This window comes from Jatropha curcas, chromosome 2 (genome assembly GCF_041381405.1).
Source record: "Jatropha curcas cultivar XTBG-Jc1 chromosome 2, XTBG_Jcur_1.0, whole genome shotgun sequence".
NCBI classification, from domain to species: domain Eukaryota; kingdom Viridiplantae; phylum Streptophyta; class Magnoliopsida; order Malpighiales; family Euphorbiaceae; genus Jatropha; species Jatropha curcas.
In genome coordinates, this window is record NC_143152.1 from 18,457,883 (window position 1) to 18,473,574 (window position 15,692).

Here is a 15,692-nt window from a genome sequence, read left to right on the forward strand (position 1 = left end):
CCTCCAAGTGTGAGCAACCATTGTGTATACAAGAAAAGATAACGCTTGCCTTTTTTTTTTTTTTTTTGAAATAAAAGGCATACTTCCCATATATTAGGAATAAAAACCAACCAAACAAAGAGGGATACTATCACATCCGTAAAGCGAGCGCAATTGTAAGCAACTCTATCAATGAAAAGAGCCCTTGCATTTATTTGTCTCTTAATCCATCTAATACCTATATTAAATCTACTAGCCAAAAGGTTTTCACAGTCTTGAATGATAATACCAAGCTCGGAAAAGTCGTGAGCTCAATAATAATAATTTATTAGGCAAGGCTTGTGCTTGTTGGTTGTCAAATTTGCCTTAGGTTTGCAAGCAGAGGTGCAATATTTAGTTTTTAAAGTTTTTGTTAACAAAATAAAAATTGTAAAAGGCCACAATGCAATTACCTGTAGTATATGGTTTTTGGTCTTCTAAAAAAAGTTGCAAAACTATTTCATTCAGCTTCAGGGAAAAGTAAATAGATTTATGATTTTTCCATTTGAAAATTTGGAACTTCTAATAAGACATTGCTCATGACATTAGTCTTGCATTAGGCACATGTGAAACACTGAAGAAACTTGCTAGATCAAAACTTTTCAGCACTAACAAGTCTAATAGAAATAAGAAAAGCTTAACTTAAGAATATAATCTAGATTTGAAACATCTCAAATTCAAATCAAATAATCCTAAAGAAAATTAGCAATTGTAAGAAATTGAATGTACCCAACCTAACTAAACCATTGATACACAAAAAGAAACTTGGACCTACCAACTTGAATAAGCATAAACAAACACCACATCAATTGAAAATAAACTTTAAACCATGGTAATAATTTGAATAAGTCATCCAATAGATTTCATGAACCCTCCAATGCAGTTCAAGTTTAAAAAGACCATGACAAAAAGGACATATTAAAGGAATGCCAAACAATCCATCACCACTGATAGATTACTCCTACTATTAAAAGCTTGATTCAAAGCTATTAGATAAAAAAAAATAATCATAAGAAAAAGGAAATAGAAAACTAAATTATATTAGTTTAGTTAACCAGGATTTCTTTTCTTTTATCTGCTAAAATCCTCTCATTTCCATTTTGATGGGAATTGGATGATCATTTGGCCATCATCACTTTGACAAATTCCTCATAATTTATCTGGCCATCACCATCAACATCTGCCTCCCTTATCATCTCATCAACTTCTTCATCAGTAAGCTTCTCACCAAGATTTGTCATCACATGACGCAGCTCAGCAGCAGAAATAAAACCATTTTGATCCTTGTCAAAGACTCTGAATGCCTCTTTTAGCTCCTCCTCAGAGTCAGTGTCTTTCATCTTCCTAGCCATGAGATTTAGAAATTCTGGGAAATCAATAGTCCCATTCCCATCAGCATCAACTTCATTAATCATGTCTTGTAGCTCTGCCTCTGTAGGGTTCTGTCCCAGAGATCTCATTACTGTCCCAAGCTCCTTTGTGGTAATGCAACCTACAATTGTAAATCAACTAACTATAAAAGACAAAAACTTAAGCTTCTATTTATTTTCAATAGCCACAGTCAAGCATCTCATGATTTCTCCCCTAACAAACATTTTAAGATGATCTTTTGGACCCATTTTTTATTGGAACAAATGCGTTCAACCAAATCACTTTGTTATTATTTGAGCTTAGAGAAAACTAATTATCTGTTTCTCATTAGAATTGACAGCAAAAGAATGGGCCAAATTCATCCTTTTGTTAAAAATTCCTGTTGAAATCGATCCAAAAGCTGCACTTTGAGTAAATTATACAACTTTGGGCAAACTGATCATTATTCTCAAATATATACATATAATCAACAAAGGGTAAAGCGAATTTCAATTGTAGTTGCATACTGTGATAAAAATGGATCAACATTAATTTTCAATTGTGATAAGACTATTCCAACATACAATTGCTTCAAGATCAGGCTAAAGAAAAACCATAACACAGCACATCAGATCAGAGTAGTTAAAGACATACACCAAAATCTATAAAATTAAGTAATAGCAGAACAAAAGACATAACGAAGAACAATTGAAGCTAGATCTAGCCATATACATAGATGAAGAGGGAGGAATCAAACCGTCTCCATCCTTATCGAACAAGCTAAAGGCTTCCTTGAACTCGGAGATCTGATCATCGGTAAGCTGATCCGCCATTTCTTCTTCGTTTTCCTTTATTCTTTAGAAATCAGTTTCTTGTTTTTTGCTCTTAAAAGTAATTTGAAGAAGAATAACAAATAAAATAAGGCAAAGGAAAATATAATTCTAAAGAAAGGAAATAAGAGCGTAATTATAGGCAGAGAAAAACAAGCATTAAAGGACACAGAAGAGAGAGAATATTTGTGCGTATGCTTTTTCTCCATTCAGACAACTTTCAATATTTCTTTTTCTAGTAGATATTCAAATTTTCCATTTTGCCCTTTATCCTCTTTTCCTGTTATATTTTTTATTATTCTTTAAAAATGTTTTAAGGCTTCTCAAAATTAGTTTTCTAATATTTTTTTCTATTTAGCACTTGAATTTACTAATTCAACAATATATATTTTGTGTGTTCATTAAGATAAGTAATGTAATATAGATAAATTGAATCGGTAACATATAGTTTTAAATAGTTTTATTTTTACTATGAAATCAAAACGTAAATTTTAAATTTTAATATTTAAAAGATACAAATGATATATAAGTGGTTTATATTTTATTGTTTGTTTGCAAGTCTGAATTAAATCGACTGGTTAGTTTCACTATTTAAAATTCAGTTTGATTTCAATTTTTTTTAATTTAATTCAATTTTTATTATATAAACCTTAAAAATCAAAGTGACTTCACTCAAAAAAATTAAATTACAATAAAACTAACTCAGTTTGATTTTATTTTATAAATAAATTGGTTCAATTTAATTTTCCGTCTGAAAATTTTAACTCGTTTAGTTTGCATTTATTTAGTCAATTTAAATTCAACTAACGGAATGTTGATTCTATTTTTATATATTAGAATTATCAAAATAATCTATTGAGTTTATTTTCTAATATGCATAATTTAGAAGAGGAATAGAATCATATATCTTAACAATTTGCTTTTTGATGAATTTAAAAACCTTGGTAAATGAGATGGATGAGTAAGGGTAAAACTGTAATTCAAAATAAATTCAAAATTCAGAATAAAAAAGGAAAATTTCAGATCTGCGAAATTCAACACGGTTAAATGATATGCTAATATTGGAGTAAACCATATGAGGAAGCCACATGGCAAGATTAGAGAAACTTCCTACAAATTGGTAAAAATCATAATCGAAAGCACAAGAAATTGGAAAAACCCGAAATTATGAATTGACAACAACTGTTTACTTTTAGAGGGTCACTGTATACTCGGATTAACTTGTCAAGATTCTTTATTCAATTATTTTTTGTGGTGGTAATTAATTATCGGTAAATAATCCTATATATATACTTTTTTTTATTTTTTAAAAAATATTTATATTTGAAATATAATATTTATGCATATATAGATAATGAGTCCAACGGTATGTAATTTTAGAATTTTCAAAATTTGGAGGCACAGTGACTTAAAATTTTTCTTTATTCAGCTCATGAGATTGCTAGTGTGATGTTGACTACCAATTCTTTTTCTCCACCAACACAAATGTTGATACTGAATCCAAATTGTATGTTTCCAAGTTTTCTTTGCATCTAAATTTTTTTCATAAATTCAACTTTTTATGTTGCTTTTGTTGGTTCCTTTTATTGGATTGCCAATTTGTAAATGATCAAGCATTAACTATGGATACAAACGAGTGAGTTTTTATAGGTATTCGATCTACAAAAATTTATTTATAATAAGTTTAGATATTAATTAAACAAATTTGGAATGGATATAAAAATTAAATTAATTATCCAATGCAGGATTAGATTGGATGTGGATCTAAAATTGCTGGTGTAGCATCTGCATAAGGTGATGTGCTAGCTTCAGATGTTAGCTTATCCTTAGGTGAATTCATATCGGTTAAGTACAAAGTGGAAGTAATGTACATAACGATGTGTAAATATAGACTAATAAGACATGTTTTGGCTTAAAAGTGAGGCTCTCGCCTAAAAATAAAACCGTGCAGGTTGGATCCAAAGCGGATAATATTTTACTAGATCTGGAATGTTACAGACTTTCCAAATTTAGTATCAGAGCCAAACATTGTTGGCTAGTGGTAAAGCAAACCTCAGTGAGGACATTGTGTCCCATAGAGGGCATGAAGTGCAACATCCGCACTTTTATGCAAATCCCACATTGGCTAAAACACAAGGGGAAAGTCCGAGTGTTGCCATGAGTTGGATCCACACTTTCGTGCATGCTTGTCCTTCTTCTTCATTGAGTGAATCCTTTTGGATTTCAACATACAATAAGTCAATCATGCCAAGAACATAAGCCATTATTACTCCTACAATTGTAACCAAAATAGCAGCCCACTCATATTTTCGACCAACCATTATATAAGATGAGGTTACAAATATGACTCAAGTGCACACATAAGCCAATCACATTAATTTGTTAATCACATTCATCTCCCTTATGCGTCTCTCTGGTTTTTTTATCAACTCTAACCAGAGTTGTCTTGAATTAAGCCATCAATAGATCAAGAGCTATGTAAACATCATGATAACAATTGCATTTATGAAACAGTTAGTGAAGTAAAGAGAGTAATAACATTAAAGATGAAGAAAAATTTGAAAGAAGCATGGCTTACCATCATTGTCGTCCTATTGCCTTGATCCACATTGAGTACAGGAAAAATGGCTGCAAAAGTCTTTCTCTAATTTCTTCACGAAAAATAATAGTTAATGAAAAGTTATAAAATAATAAATATATGTTTGATTACTATGAAGGAGATAGCAACCAAAGTGCAATGTGATGTATGGACTATAATTTGTGTTCAATTTGAAAAATTATGTCCATATTTTGGATAGAGTGCATAATTTAAACAATTCGAAAATACTATGTTTTAAGGATAATATAATTATATGTGAATAAAATAGAATGTTTAATAAAAAAATTTAAACTTTCTCTTTATTTCAACTTTTATATATATATATATACATATATAAGTATTTCAAAATAGTGCTGTAATTAAAATTAGAGCTTTAAATATTTAAAAATAATAAATAGAAAAATATTAATATACAATAATGGTAATGATTATTTTATGTTCTTAGTATCACATGTAAAAAGATATATATAGACTATGACATAATACTAAATCCAATTTATAAATCATAAAGAAAATCGGTCGCTAATATTGACAAAGCAGTCGTTGAATCATTTCCATCCATTAAAGAAAATGTAGTCACTATTTGGTAGCTAAATGGAGCGAATGTTATGCATCGCTAACAGTGTTGTTAATCGGTTGCTGTAGTTCGTTTTTAATGTTTAATGGTCCATCGCAAAGCAGTTGCTAAAATTGTTGCCAATCACTTTTCAAAATATTATGATTCGTCGCTATTCCATCTCTATTTATTTTTTGGAATAAAAAATAAAAAATTTTAAGTTTAGACAATAAAAACTTTTCACTTGTCAAAAAGGGCAATATATATTGATTCAAGTAATTCACACAAACAATGGTAGCAATGAAAAAATACTAAATTATCAAAAAGAAATTATTATTAATATGCGAAGAAAATCATAAAAATTGTACTGTAATATATACAAAATAAACATGGTAATAAAAAAGAAACCTAAGCGGTTGGATCTACAAGATCTATAATGGGACTCTGAAAAGCAGTCAGAGTGGAAGAAGCCGAGGGATCAAAGTGATTTGTCGATGTAGAGGGAGCTGGAACTAAAAAATTATCTTTTTATCTAAATTTATAGTCTAAAATCTGTAAACTTGTAGGAGCAGTTTTTTTATTTCTTTTTTCTCTTTATTTATTGATTAATAATTGATCACCATCTATTCCTTTTGGTTGTAAATCTAAAATCTAAAAGACCTGTTTGTAAAGAAGCTTGTAAATTATTTTAGCCAAGGTAATATCAGACCTGGTCATCTGAATAAAAGCACGAATTATTTGGAATATTTTGCTTTTCATTTTTAAGTGGACATATAGCTTCAACAATGCATATATAAAATTGTGATCATGGTCTCTTCTTCACCTACATGATTGAACTATAATAAAAAAAAAATTTAATCTAACAAGATTATTGGAAAAAATTTTAATTCTAGATTAATTAAGTTCAAATTGTATATAATAAAATTGTATAATAAAAGAGAGATAGAGAAAGAAACTTAGGCAATTGATTGAATGCAAATTGTTGGAAATCCTAGAGTGAAGAACAGCAGATTGGTTGGCGTAGAGAGAGAGGAAGAAAAGCGGGAGAGAGAAGCATGGAGACTAGAGACTAAAGAGACAGAGAGAGACCAGCATAGAAACAATAACAATAAAGAGCAATGTCACATAAACAAAGAATAAAAAAAGGTTTCAAAATTTATGAACCCTAAAAATGTATCTTATATATAAAAGCTCAATTAAGCTCGTTGAGCTTCCTAGTCGAATATCGTCAGGCTTAAACTCCGCTTGATTAGCTCGAGCTCGATTCGAGTAGAATATTTTCAAATTATTTTTGAGCTGAGCTTGAACAACTCGCAAGTTGACTTGACAGGAGCCATTACCCCATGTTTAGCCTTCTATGCTCGAGTCATAGTCTCCATCAGTACAAACTTTTAAAAATTGCATTTTGTCCATTGCTTACCGGCCAAACAGATGTTTCTTACTCTCTTCCAAAACAACACTGGGATCACCAAGATCAATGACCTCTACCTCTACGTAGGTTGGGTTATTAGCCATTATAAAAATCAAAACACACTCAATCCACGGTTGCCTTGTTTATTTTGGATGAAGAGAAAGGCTATACGATGAGATGTGCCCTACAAGAAAAAACAAGAAACAAGAGCTAAGTTAGACACAACCAATATGGGAAAACAAGAACAAAAAGAAGCGATGGTGATGGAAATATACGAAAGAAAAACCGACAGGAAAGGAGATCAACCTCGTAAAAAGGAAAAAAAAAAAATGAAAAACTAAACAAAACAACAGAGAAATACGAAAAACAGGGTAATAGAGGGAAACACAAGAACACGACAGGGTATGAGATCAACATGTAAGGGCGAAAGACGAAGAAAACTAGAGCCCCAAATCGTGAAAAAACCAGACAGAGAACACTTTCAAACAAGGAAAAACAAATCTCATTGGTGGAGAATCCCAGCCACAAAGATGCGGAAACCCAAAAACTCTCACAAGAAGAGAACTCCAAAGAGATAAATTTAATATTACAATTAATGATTCTATTTTAATATTTTAAAAAAAATAAAATGAAATTAAATGGATCGAATTTTAAAATTACAATAACATATTTAAAACTTTAAACGCTAATTGTTATTTTCATTGTAATTTTCAATATGTAAATAAATCTTATTTCCTATTGAAAGTTATTGTCTATGTTAAATATCTTTATTATTTTGTTGTCATGTATACTATTTTCATTAAGAAATATTAGATTATATGCAATATTTATTTGTTTGTATAATTATAATATTTTATGTGCTTTTTTAATTATATTTAATTTCTTATTTATTGTATGAAGGACTTGTTCGACAATAGTAGTTATTTTGATAGTTGCTAGATGTTACTTATTAGATTTTAGTAGGTAGTTGCTCGGCAATAGTAATTATTTTAGTAGTTCTTAATTGTTAAGTATTAGCTATTAGCTTTTAGTATGTAGTTATTTATATAACGACTTAAATTAGAAGTATTCAGTAAAATAGATATTTAATGAGTTATTTAGCTTAAAATGATAAAAAATGAAATTAATTATTTAATTAATTGAATTCGAAAAAAAATAATGAGTATAATTTAATTAATTTCTGTGGAATACTAAATATTAAAGTGTTTATCGTTTCATAAAAAAACTTACTCAATTTTTAAAAAGCTATTATCAATATTATGTTACAGAAACAATACAGTTGATTTACCTGGTCCGAACAACACTGAAATAACACCGAAATGACGAATATATTTTAGCTCTCTATGAAAAAATTTTGCAATGTGAGTAATAATTTTGGCTTGTAGAAATAGTAACTTGTGTGATAATAATTCTTATTAAATTTTTAAAAGTAATATATATTTGTTAACAATGGATAAGATATTATGGGTATAAAATCATAATTACAATTATAAATTAAGATACAATTATAACCAATAATCTTCTTCAACTTCGGATTTATCAATTGATTTTTCTCAAATGTCTATATAAAATTAATTTCAGAATTATTAAAAATTGAAAACTTTTTTTATTGTTCTTCAAAAAAAAAAAAAAAAAGAAAACTTTTTTCAGTGAAGACAAACGTCTGGATGATTTTTTTATTACTTTATTGAAATTAACAAAATATGATATGTGTTAATAACCAATTTAATATGTTTTGAATTTGAAATATATAATAAAATCATCCCGCCACAATGCATGATTTTTGAATTTCAAATTGGCTTTTGAATCTCAATCTCCTTGTTAGCTTTAACAATTCGGTTGGTTAATCTTCGAATTTATTTATTTATAAATAAAATATAAATAAAGCATGTATAAACAAAAACAAATTGTTTTATATTAAATTATTGCAAAGGAGACAAGACACACATGGCACGTTTTTATTTGTTTAGTCTGTCAGTCTGTGGGCCTATACGGTAGGTTGAGGATTTTTATAGTACTAGTATAAAATGTATAATCATATAAAAATTACGAAATACACAAATTAATATTGTCCCGTCACATTACAATATGTCATTATATAAGGTAAGTTAATTTTAAATTTTTTTTCATAAAATTGAGAAAATGATTAAAGTACTTTAATTTTATAAATTTAATGAAAATATTTAAATAAGGATAATGTTGAAATAAAATAATTAATTTAATTTTCTAAAAAGTTATAAGTGAAACGAATAAAAAGTTAAAAGTATCAAAATTAAGAAAATAATATGATTTAAGTGGCATATCAATCTTTAATTAATTAACGTCTATTATCAAAATTTCCGTGTGAAATTTAGATTTTTTAGAGCAAATTGAATATGAATTATAGATTGAAGAGATGAATTGAGCTAAAAAGTTAATTTTTTATCCTTTTATTCTGAATCACAAGTATACTAGGCAAATCGGGATTTATTTAAAAAAAAACTTAAGTTTAGATAAATTTTACATAAATGAATTTGGTATTATTACAATATTTTGAATATATCAATAAATAAAATATACATTTAAAATATTTTTTTATAATTAATTTAAATATATTAAATCAACTTGATATCATAGATGCTACCAGCCTACGATATGGAAAACCTATTTGTTAGGATATGTAATGTTAAATTTTTTCTATTTTTTAATAAAAATATCATTTCAAAAAATATTAAATAGAATTTTTAAAAACTATATATTAATTAAAAATAAATTATGCAAGTAATTCAAAATTTTTATAAATAATTTTTTTTTATAAATGAAATGATGTGACGTTAATTTATTGAAAAAAAAAAAACTATGTAAAGGTAGATCTCGCCACCAACGATACTTCTCTTTTGGCAACTCGATAGCGAATTGGGTGTTTCATAGATCAGGCAGAAATCTTGAAGATCAGTCATTCAATCTTTCAAATCTGAAGTTTCCTCAGAACACCCATTTGAAATTTCGAGAGGTTTCGTTTTCCTATCTCTTTTTTCTTCTCTTTCTTCTGTCTCTGTCTTTGATTTGATGGTTTCTCCATCTGGTAGTACTCGACATACAGATGGCGGAGTTTCTCTGTACCGGTTGTCTTGTAACGGTAACGGATGATCGGAAGGCGATCCCAGAATAGGTTTATCCAAACGGAGAATATGGTTATTTGAAATCTGTTATGTTAAAACCCTATTGGGTTGCAAATTCAATTGTGTCGTGTCTTGAAAATTCTTAATTGCAAATTTTAATTGTGTTATTCCTTAACTTATCATCAAGTCTTTTTATTTTTGTTAACAATGGAGGCAAAGGGCTAAGCTGAAACAATGATTTATCTCATCTTATATTTACAGGCCATCTGTTAAAGACCGTTTATTTCTGATTTCTTATCAAATAAGAGAACAGGCTTAATTCTTCTGTGGCCATGGTAAATTTTCTTCTTTCAAGCAGCTTTGACCCTTTATTTGTTCTAGGAATTTAAGTATATTTTACTCCATGTCCATCTCATTAGTTAAAAGTTTATGAACAATGCTGTCCATTAGTTAAGCCTTGGATTGCTGGCTATAAGTTCAAGATGATTGCAGGAATGCTGCCTCTTGGTTTCTGTCTTTATGTTTTGATCATATTATATGCCTAAGCTTAAGGCCTTTTTTCTCCTTTCAGAAAGACTTAGTTTTGGTATGACTTTAATATCTTTGCAAATAGATTGAATGCATGACTTAAAAACAGTTCTCTAAACATTTGTGAAAAATTTCCAAATTCCGACGGACATAAGCAGAAAATAATTAAGGTGGGACAAGGAAACTTTCAGGCTGTTTTAAGGTTAGAGTTTCCATAATACAAAGCAGCATATCAAACTTGAGTGGCATTTACATAGGAGGGAAAGTATAAGGCCTGAAAACCACCGTTTTCAGATGGGATTTCAGCATTTTGCATTGAGTTAATACATGGAGCTTGGGTTATGTTTCTGCCATTTGTATATCATACCATGTTAACTCTATTTTGTGTTTTTTATTATTGTTTTAAGGCAACGAATGAGAATCTTCCCCCAAATGTCATAAAACAACTTGCCAAAGAACTGAAGAACCTTGATGAATCTCCCCCTGAGGGTATTAAAGTAGGAGTAAATGATGATGATTTTTCAACCATATATGCTGACATTGAAGGGCCAGGCATGTGTATTCCTCTTTTCTAGTTTACATTCTAATAAATTAGTCTTCATACTCAAGTGAGATTTCTGGCCTTGCAGCTGGAACACCGTATGAGAATGGTGTGTTCCGCATGAAGCTGATATTATCACGTGACTTCCCACATTCTCCTCCCAAAGGTTTGTGGATAAAATTTCTATGTATGAAATAATACTACCTTGTAGAGACTTCTAGGTCCTTAATTTAGTTCCTTTTTTGAATTCTTTGTGGAAAAGGAAAATTTGGTGTCATTAGCTATTTTCTAATATTTGATAGTGCACACTGAGTTCTAATTCAGTAGCTAATATGCAATTTTGTGAGTGAATTTGATGATGTAGGGTACTTCCTTACAAAGATTTTCCATCCGAACATTGCAACCAATGGTGAAATTTGTGTCAATACGCTAAAAAAGGACTGGAATCCAAGTCTTGGACTGCGCCACGTTCTCATTGTAAGTTTCATTGAATGTGTTATTTAATTGATCCCGTTAACTTACATATTATTCCTTTAATTGATAGGAGCAAGACCTGGCAGTTTGATGGAGATTATCTGAGATCACAGCAGTTCTTTTTTTACTTTTTACCAAAAAAAGAAAAAAATTCTACTTTTTAAAACAAAATTTATATAAAATTTGATTTTCCCTTGAACTGAATTTTGTGGTAAACAGGTAGTTAGATGTTTATTGATTGAGCCGTTTCCAGAATCAGCTTTAAACGAGCAGGCTGGCAAGATGCTGCTAGAAAATTATGAGGAGTATGCTAGGCATGCCAGGTGAGCAATGCTCATCTTGTTACCTGTTGTGTTGTCATAGTTGAGAACAATGGATCTTTACACATAAGTATCACAGTAACCTTTTATTTATTTATTTATTTATTTTTATTTTTATCTTGGCCATGGAAATAATACAAATTGTGGATCCTCTAGAAATGTTTTCTGAGTACGCTAGATTCTTTTATCTTTTAGTGTGGTAGAAACTGGTGTACGCCATATCGACGTTCTTTCATATGTTTTTTGCTAGGTAGCTGCAGTCACGACTCTTCCAATCAAGAAATTGATGTTATACTAAAATAGTCTAGTCAATACTAGTATTTTTAAAAGTAAAATCATGGTTCCTCTATTTTAACTCGTATAACTACTTAGCCCCTCTGTTAGTTTTAGTTAAATAGTCTTGAAATGTCAATTTTACCCGTAATAGATTTTCAATTTTTTTTTTTTGATGCCACTTGTCAATTTGACTTTCTCTTGACTACTTAACTCTCTCTCTCTCTCTTTTTCTGTCTTATTCCGCCCTAAACTCAAATCCAATCTCAATCTGTAGGTATTTTAGAGCCGGAAAAAGGAAAGAATTAAAGCTAAAAATGAAAAGAAAGAACTCCATAAGATTTTTTAAATAAATAAAACTTTAAATTTAATGAGATGACAAGTTTTAGACTTAACCTCTTCCTGACACACACACACACACGGTGCCTGCAACACCTTTGAACTCTTATTTCCTATGCATTATGTATCCAAAAAAACAACCTTGGCCTTGAATTCTCAATAACCAATCACCCAATTATCGTTAAAGCCCCAAAAGTTTTCTCCAGTCATCCACCTCTAAATCAATCCACACTAACTCTATCAAAGCTTCATCCGAAGGGTCCATTTAGCTTCTCTAAGTCCCAATTAACCAAAGTCAATTTGCAGAATTATGGGTAATTATGAACTCAGGGGTAATTTAGTAAAAAAAAAAAATATTTACATTTATGGTTTTTTTTTTTTTTTTTTTTTTTTTTTTTGACTTTGTAATCTGACTAATGTAAAAGGAAGTTAAAGGCTAATGGGATTAAACAGTTAGACGGAGTTAAAAAAAGGAATAATTAATTTAGTTATTGAAAAATACAGCATTGGTCTAGTGTATTTCATTATAATAGAGTGACTAAATAGTAAATCTCTTTAAACTTTTATTTCATACATGGAATAAGCTGGGAATCTAATATTTAATATCAGTCATGGTTCAAATTTAGATGTGTATTAGTTATTCCATAGACTAGCAATTTTATGATTCAAGTTTTAGTTGAAATTTTAAATATGTAATACTTTTAATATTTGTAATTAACAATTCCAAAGTTTTTGGAACACAGAAGAACAGTTATTCCATTTCATTGAGTATCTAATTATCTATTTTACCTCTCTTTTGTTATAATTCTCTAATCAAAGAAGCTCTAGGCATTCTTGATTGCTGTGGAATGTGGTAATCCTGCATCTTATTTAGATTTTCATGAAGACATGACTACTAGGACGCTTTTTCACCGTGGTTTTTAAATGACTATCATCGAAATGTTGGCTGATCATCCAAAAACCATACAGGTTGTACACTGGAATTCATGCCAAACCAAAACCAAAGTTGAAGTCGGGAGCTATTTCAGAGTCTACTACAGCGCTGAATGTTGATCAAAGTAACACCTCAGTTCTCAACGGTGACCAGAAGAACACAGCAGTTACTGTTGCAATAACATTGCCATCCCCATTGGCTCCTTGTACAATACCTATGAAAGGAGGAAATAGTCAGGATCAGGTAGCGGTTGCAGCTCCAATTGCTGAGACAGGAGTTGGTGGATCTCTAGCTGTGGCAGTGGCAACACCTGTAGTAGGTCTCCAGAAGAAAGAAGGTGGAGCAGCAAAAGCTCAGGCAGACAAGAAAAAAATGGATGCAAGAAAAAAGAGCTTAAAGAGATTGTAATGTTAAGAAGGGGATACATGATTGAACCACCATTATCAGTTTCCCTGGCTATTTGTTGCGTGAGTTTGGAGGCGCATTTAATTTGATGGGAATAGGTATTTGATGTAAGAAATGTTTCCAATTGGGACAAGTGATGGATTAAATCAAGCCCTATCTTCTTTATTTCATTTGCATTGTGGTTTCAAAAGAAAATTGAAGTTTTTAACTTCAGTATCCTTGAACTTTTAAGAAAAGTTCAGTGATATCTTCAACTACATTCATATAAAAATATATCTACTCAACATTTTTAACTATTAAAATTGCAATCTATTGTATATTTTAATTTAGGGAAAAATTATAATTTTGTTCTCATATTATACCAAAATTAATTACTCTACGTTTTTTAAAATAAATTACTTTTGTTAAGTGGCTTGTGAAAAGATATAAATATCCTTAGGTTCTTTTTAAATTTTTATTTTCTGAAAAACTTAAATAAATTTTGAAAAGTGGAAAAAAAAAAAATTTCATACATGGATCTAAGAATCTCTATTAGAACAAAAATTTGTGCAATTCTCTCAAATGATTCATATCGAGAAAGGATCAGCTAAAAAATGACATCGAAAAATCACCAAAAATAAAAATAAAAGTATTAAAGTTGGTTTATGATAAAACTTATTGTTCACTTGATTGGATGCCTAGGTCTCTTCTTTAATAATATCTTTTATAAAATTTCCTCTTCTTCTCTTGGTTTTCTATTACAGAAGGAAATCTTGAGAGAGAGAGAGAGAGAGAGAGAGAAAGAGAGAGGGAAGTGAAAGAGAAGTTGGAAAATCTACATAAACAGGTGGTTGGTGCTTTTAGCTTCTGCTGATATATCACCAAGAGTGAGTAACCCATGGAAGGGCTTCTACTGATTTCTTTGAAACTGCTCTTGTTTTTGACAGCTTGCTCTTTCATAATCATGTTGAAAAGGTCCCCTCTTAGCACCAACAAGAAAACAATATATTATTTCCATCTCGGCTCCACCAGATTGGCTTATCCCCCGATCACTCTTTTTAATCCTTATCTTAAATCATCCATGGCTGAATCATGTTGCTTCACTTTGTGACCAATCCAGTGCTTGTTATCTCATTATTTGAAATGGCTAAAAAGATAATAAAAACCCATGATATAATTTTTGCAAAGAACCTTTGTGCCTTTTCATTTTCAATTAGCGTCCAAAATAGAATAAGTTCGATAGGAAGACAACATAGTTTAACGGAATCAAAATCTAGGGATAAAACAGTGTATTCCCTTTAACTTATAACATTATATTTAGATTTAATGGTCAAATAAATCCTGAACTTTGGATGCTTTAACTATTTTAATCATTTCTTTTAATTTTCTCAATCAATACATGCAATTTATTTTTTATTAACAATTGTAGTCTCTGTTAGTATATGTTATAATCACGCTGACGTGTCTGTTAATGGGTCCCAACTCTTGACAACATAGTAGCTAACTGGGAATTCCACTAGAGTACCCCTTCTATCAAATACACCACAAAACATTGTCATTTTATGTTGAACGAAATTGAGCCTTAAAATTAAAGAAAGACATAGATGGTGTTTTATGTTATGTTCTCCCTCACTGAAATTCCTAAAAGAAAAGCGATGTTGCTCTCCCTCTAAAGCCTAAACACATTGATCTCCCTCTATTAAATCCCTAAAAAATGATTCCTTGATGCTTTCTCCCTTTTCAAGTTGAAGAAAGTGACAAGTATTATTAACAAAGGTTAATGGAAGTCCATTCGTGTGAAGTAAAGACAAGGAACTATTGCGACAGAGCTTGTGGTTAGGAAAAGACAATCTTTATGGAAAGCTTGTGCCATAACTTAGGTATTTTAGTATAAATATTGTTTTCTTTATTAAGTGTAGTGACCGTTGTTTATTAAGTGGTGTTATTAGGCTAGAAAGAAAGCGCAAGAAAGAAAATGGGGTTAAGAGTGGTATTTAATGAATTTTTCACATAACAGACCTAAGGTTTAGGAGA

The 15,692-nt window shown here is 30.1% G+C and overlaps 2 protein-coding genes across 3 annotated transcripts; one reads left to right on the top strand and one right to left on the bottom strand.

Annotated features, from left to right (window-relative positions):
• Window positions 1-1,028: 1,028 nt before the first annotated feature.
• LOC105640022 (calmodulin-7) lies at window positions 1,029-2,354 on the bottom strand. Its single transcript, XM_012224226.4, has 2 exons — window positions 2,126-2,354; window positions 1,029-1,510 (listed from the first exon to the last, which is right to left on the bottom strand). The coding sequence occupies exons 1-2, from the start codon at window positions 2,199-2,201 to the stop codon at window positions 1,137-1,139; spliced, it is 450 nt and encodes a 149-aa protein (XP_012079616.1). The 5' UTR covers window positions 2,202-2,354; the 3' UTR covers window positions 1,029-1,136.
• Window positions 2,355-9,592: 7,238 nt separating this feature from the next.
• UBC22 (ubiquitin-conjugating enzyme 22) lies at window positions 9,593-13,849 on the top strand. 2 transcript variants are annotated; one of them, XM_037638351.2, is made up of 8 exons: window positions 9,597-9,756; window positions 9,847-9,915; window positions 10,127-10,200; window positions 10,801-10,945; window positions 11,023-11,100; window positions 11,299-11,411; window positions 11,628-11,731; window positions 13,310-13,849. In XM_037638351.2, exons 3-8 carry the CDS (start codon window positions 10,198-10,200, stop codon window positions 13,680-13,682), a joined length of 816 nt encoding a protein of 271 aa, XP_037494279.1. In that variant the 5' UTR covers window positions 9,597-9,756; window positions 9,847-9,915; window positions 10,127-10,197; the 3' UTR covers window positions 13,683-13,849. The 2 variants fall into 2 exon arrangements, with proteins under 2 accessions (XP_012079614.1, XP_037494279.1); XM_012224224.4 differs by lacking the exon at window positions 9,847-9,915 and having other exon boundaries at window positions 9,593-9,756.
• The last annotated feature ends 1,843 nt before the right edge of the window (window positions 13,850-15,692 follow it).

What these genes read in the sequence shown, in the direction of transcription:
- LOC105640022 (XM_012224226.4), bottom strand. Translation starts at nt 2,201, where the DNA reads ATGGCGGATCAGCTTACCGATGATCAGATCTCCGAGTTCAAGGAAGCC. An exon ending in GTTCGATAAGGATGGAGACG is followed by an intron (nt 1,511 to 2,125) that starts GTTTGATTCCTC and finishes TTACAATTGTAG; the next exon opens with GTTGCATTACCACAAAGGAG.
- UBC22 (XM_012224224.4), top strand. An exon ending in TGCTGACATTGAAGGGCCAG is followed by an intron (nt 10,946 to 11,022) that starts GCATGTGTATTC and finishes CTGGCCTTGCAG; the next exon opens with CTGGAACACCGTATGAGAAT. An exon ending in CCCACATTCTCCTCCCAAAG is followed by an intron (nt 11,101 to 11,298) that starts GTTTGTGGATAA and finishes TTGATGATGTAG; the next exon opens with GGTACTTCCTTACAAAGATT.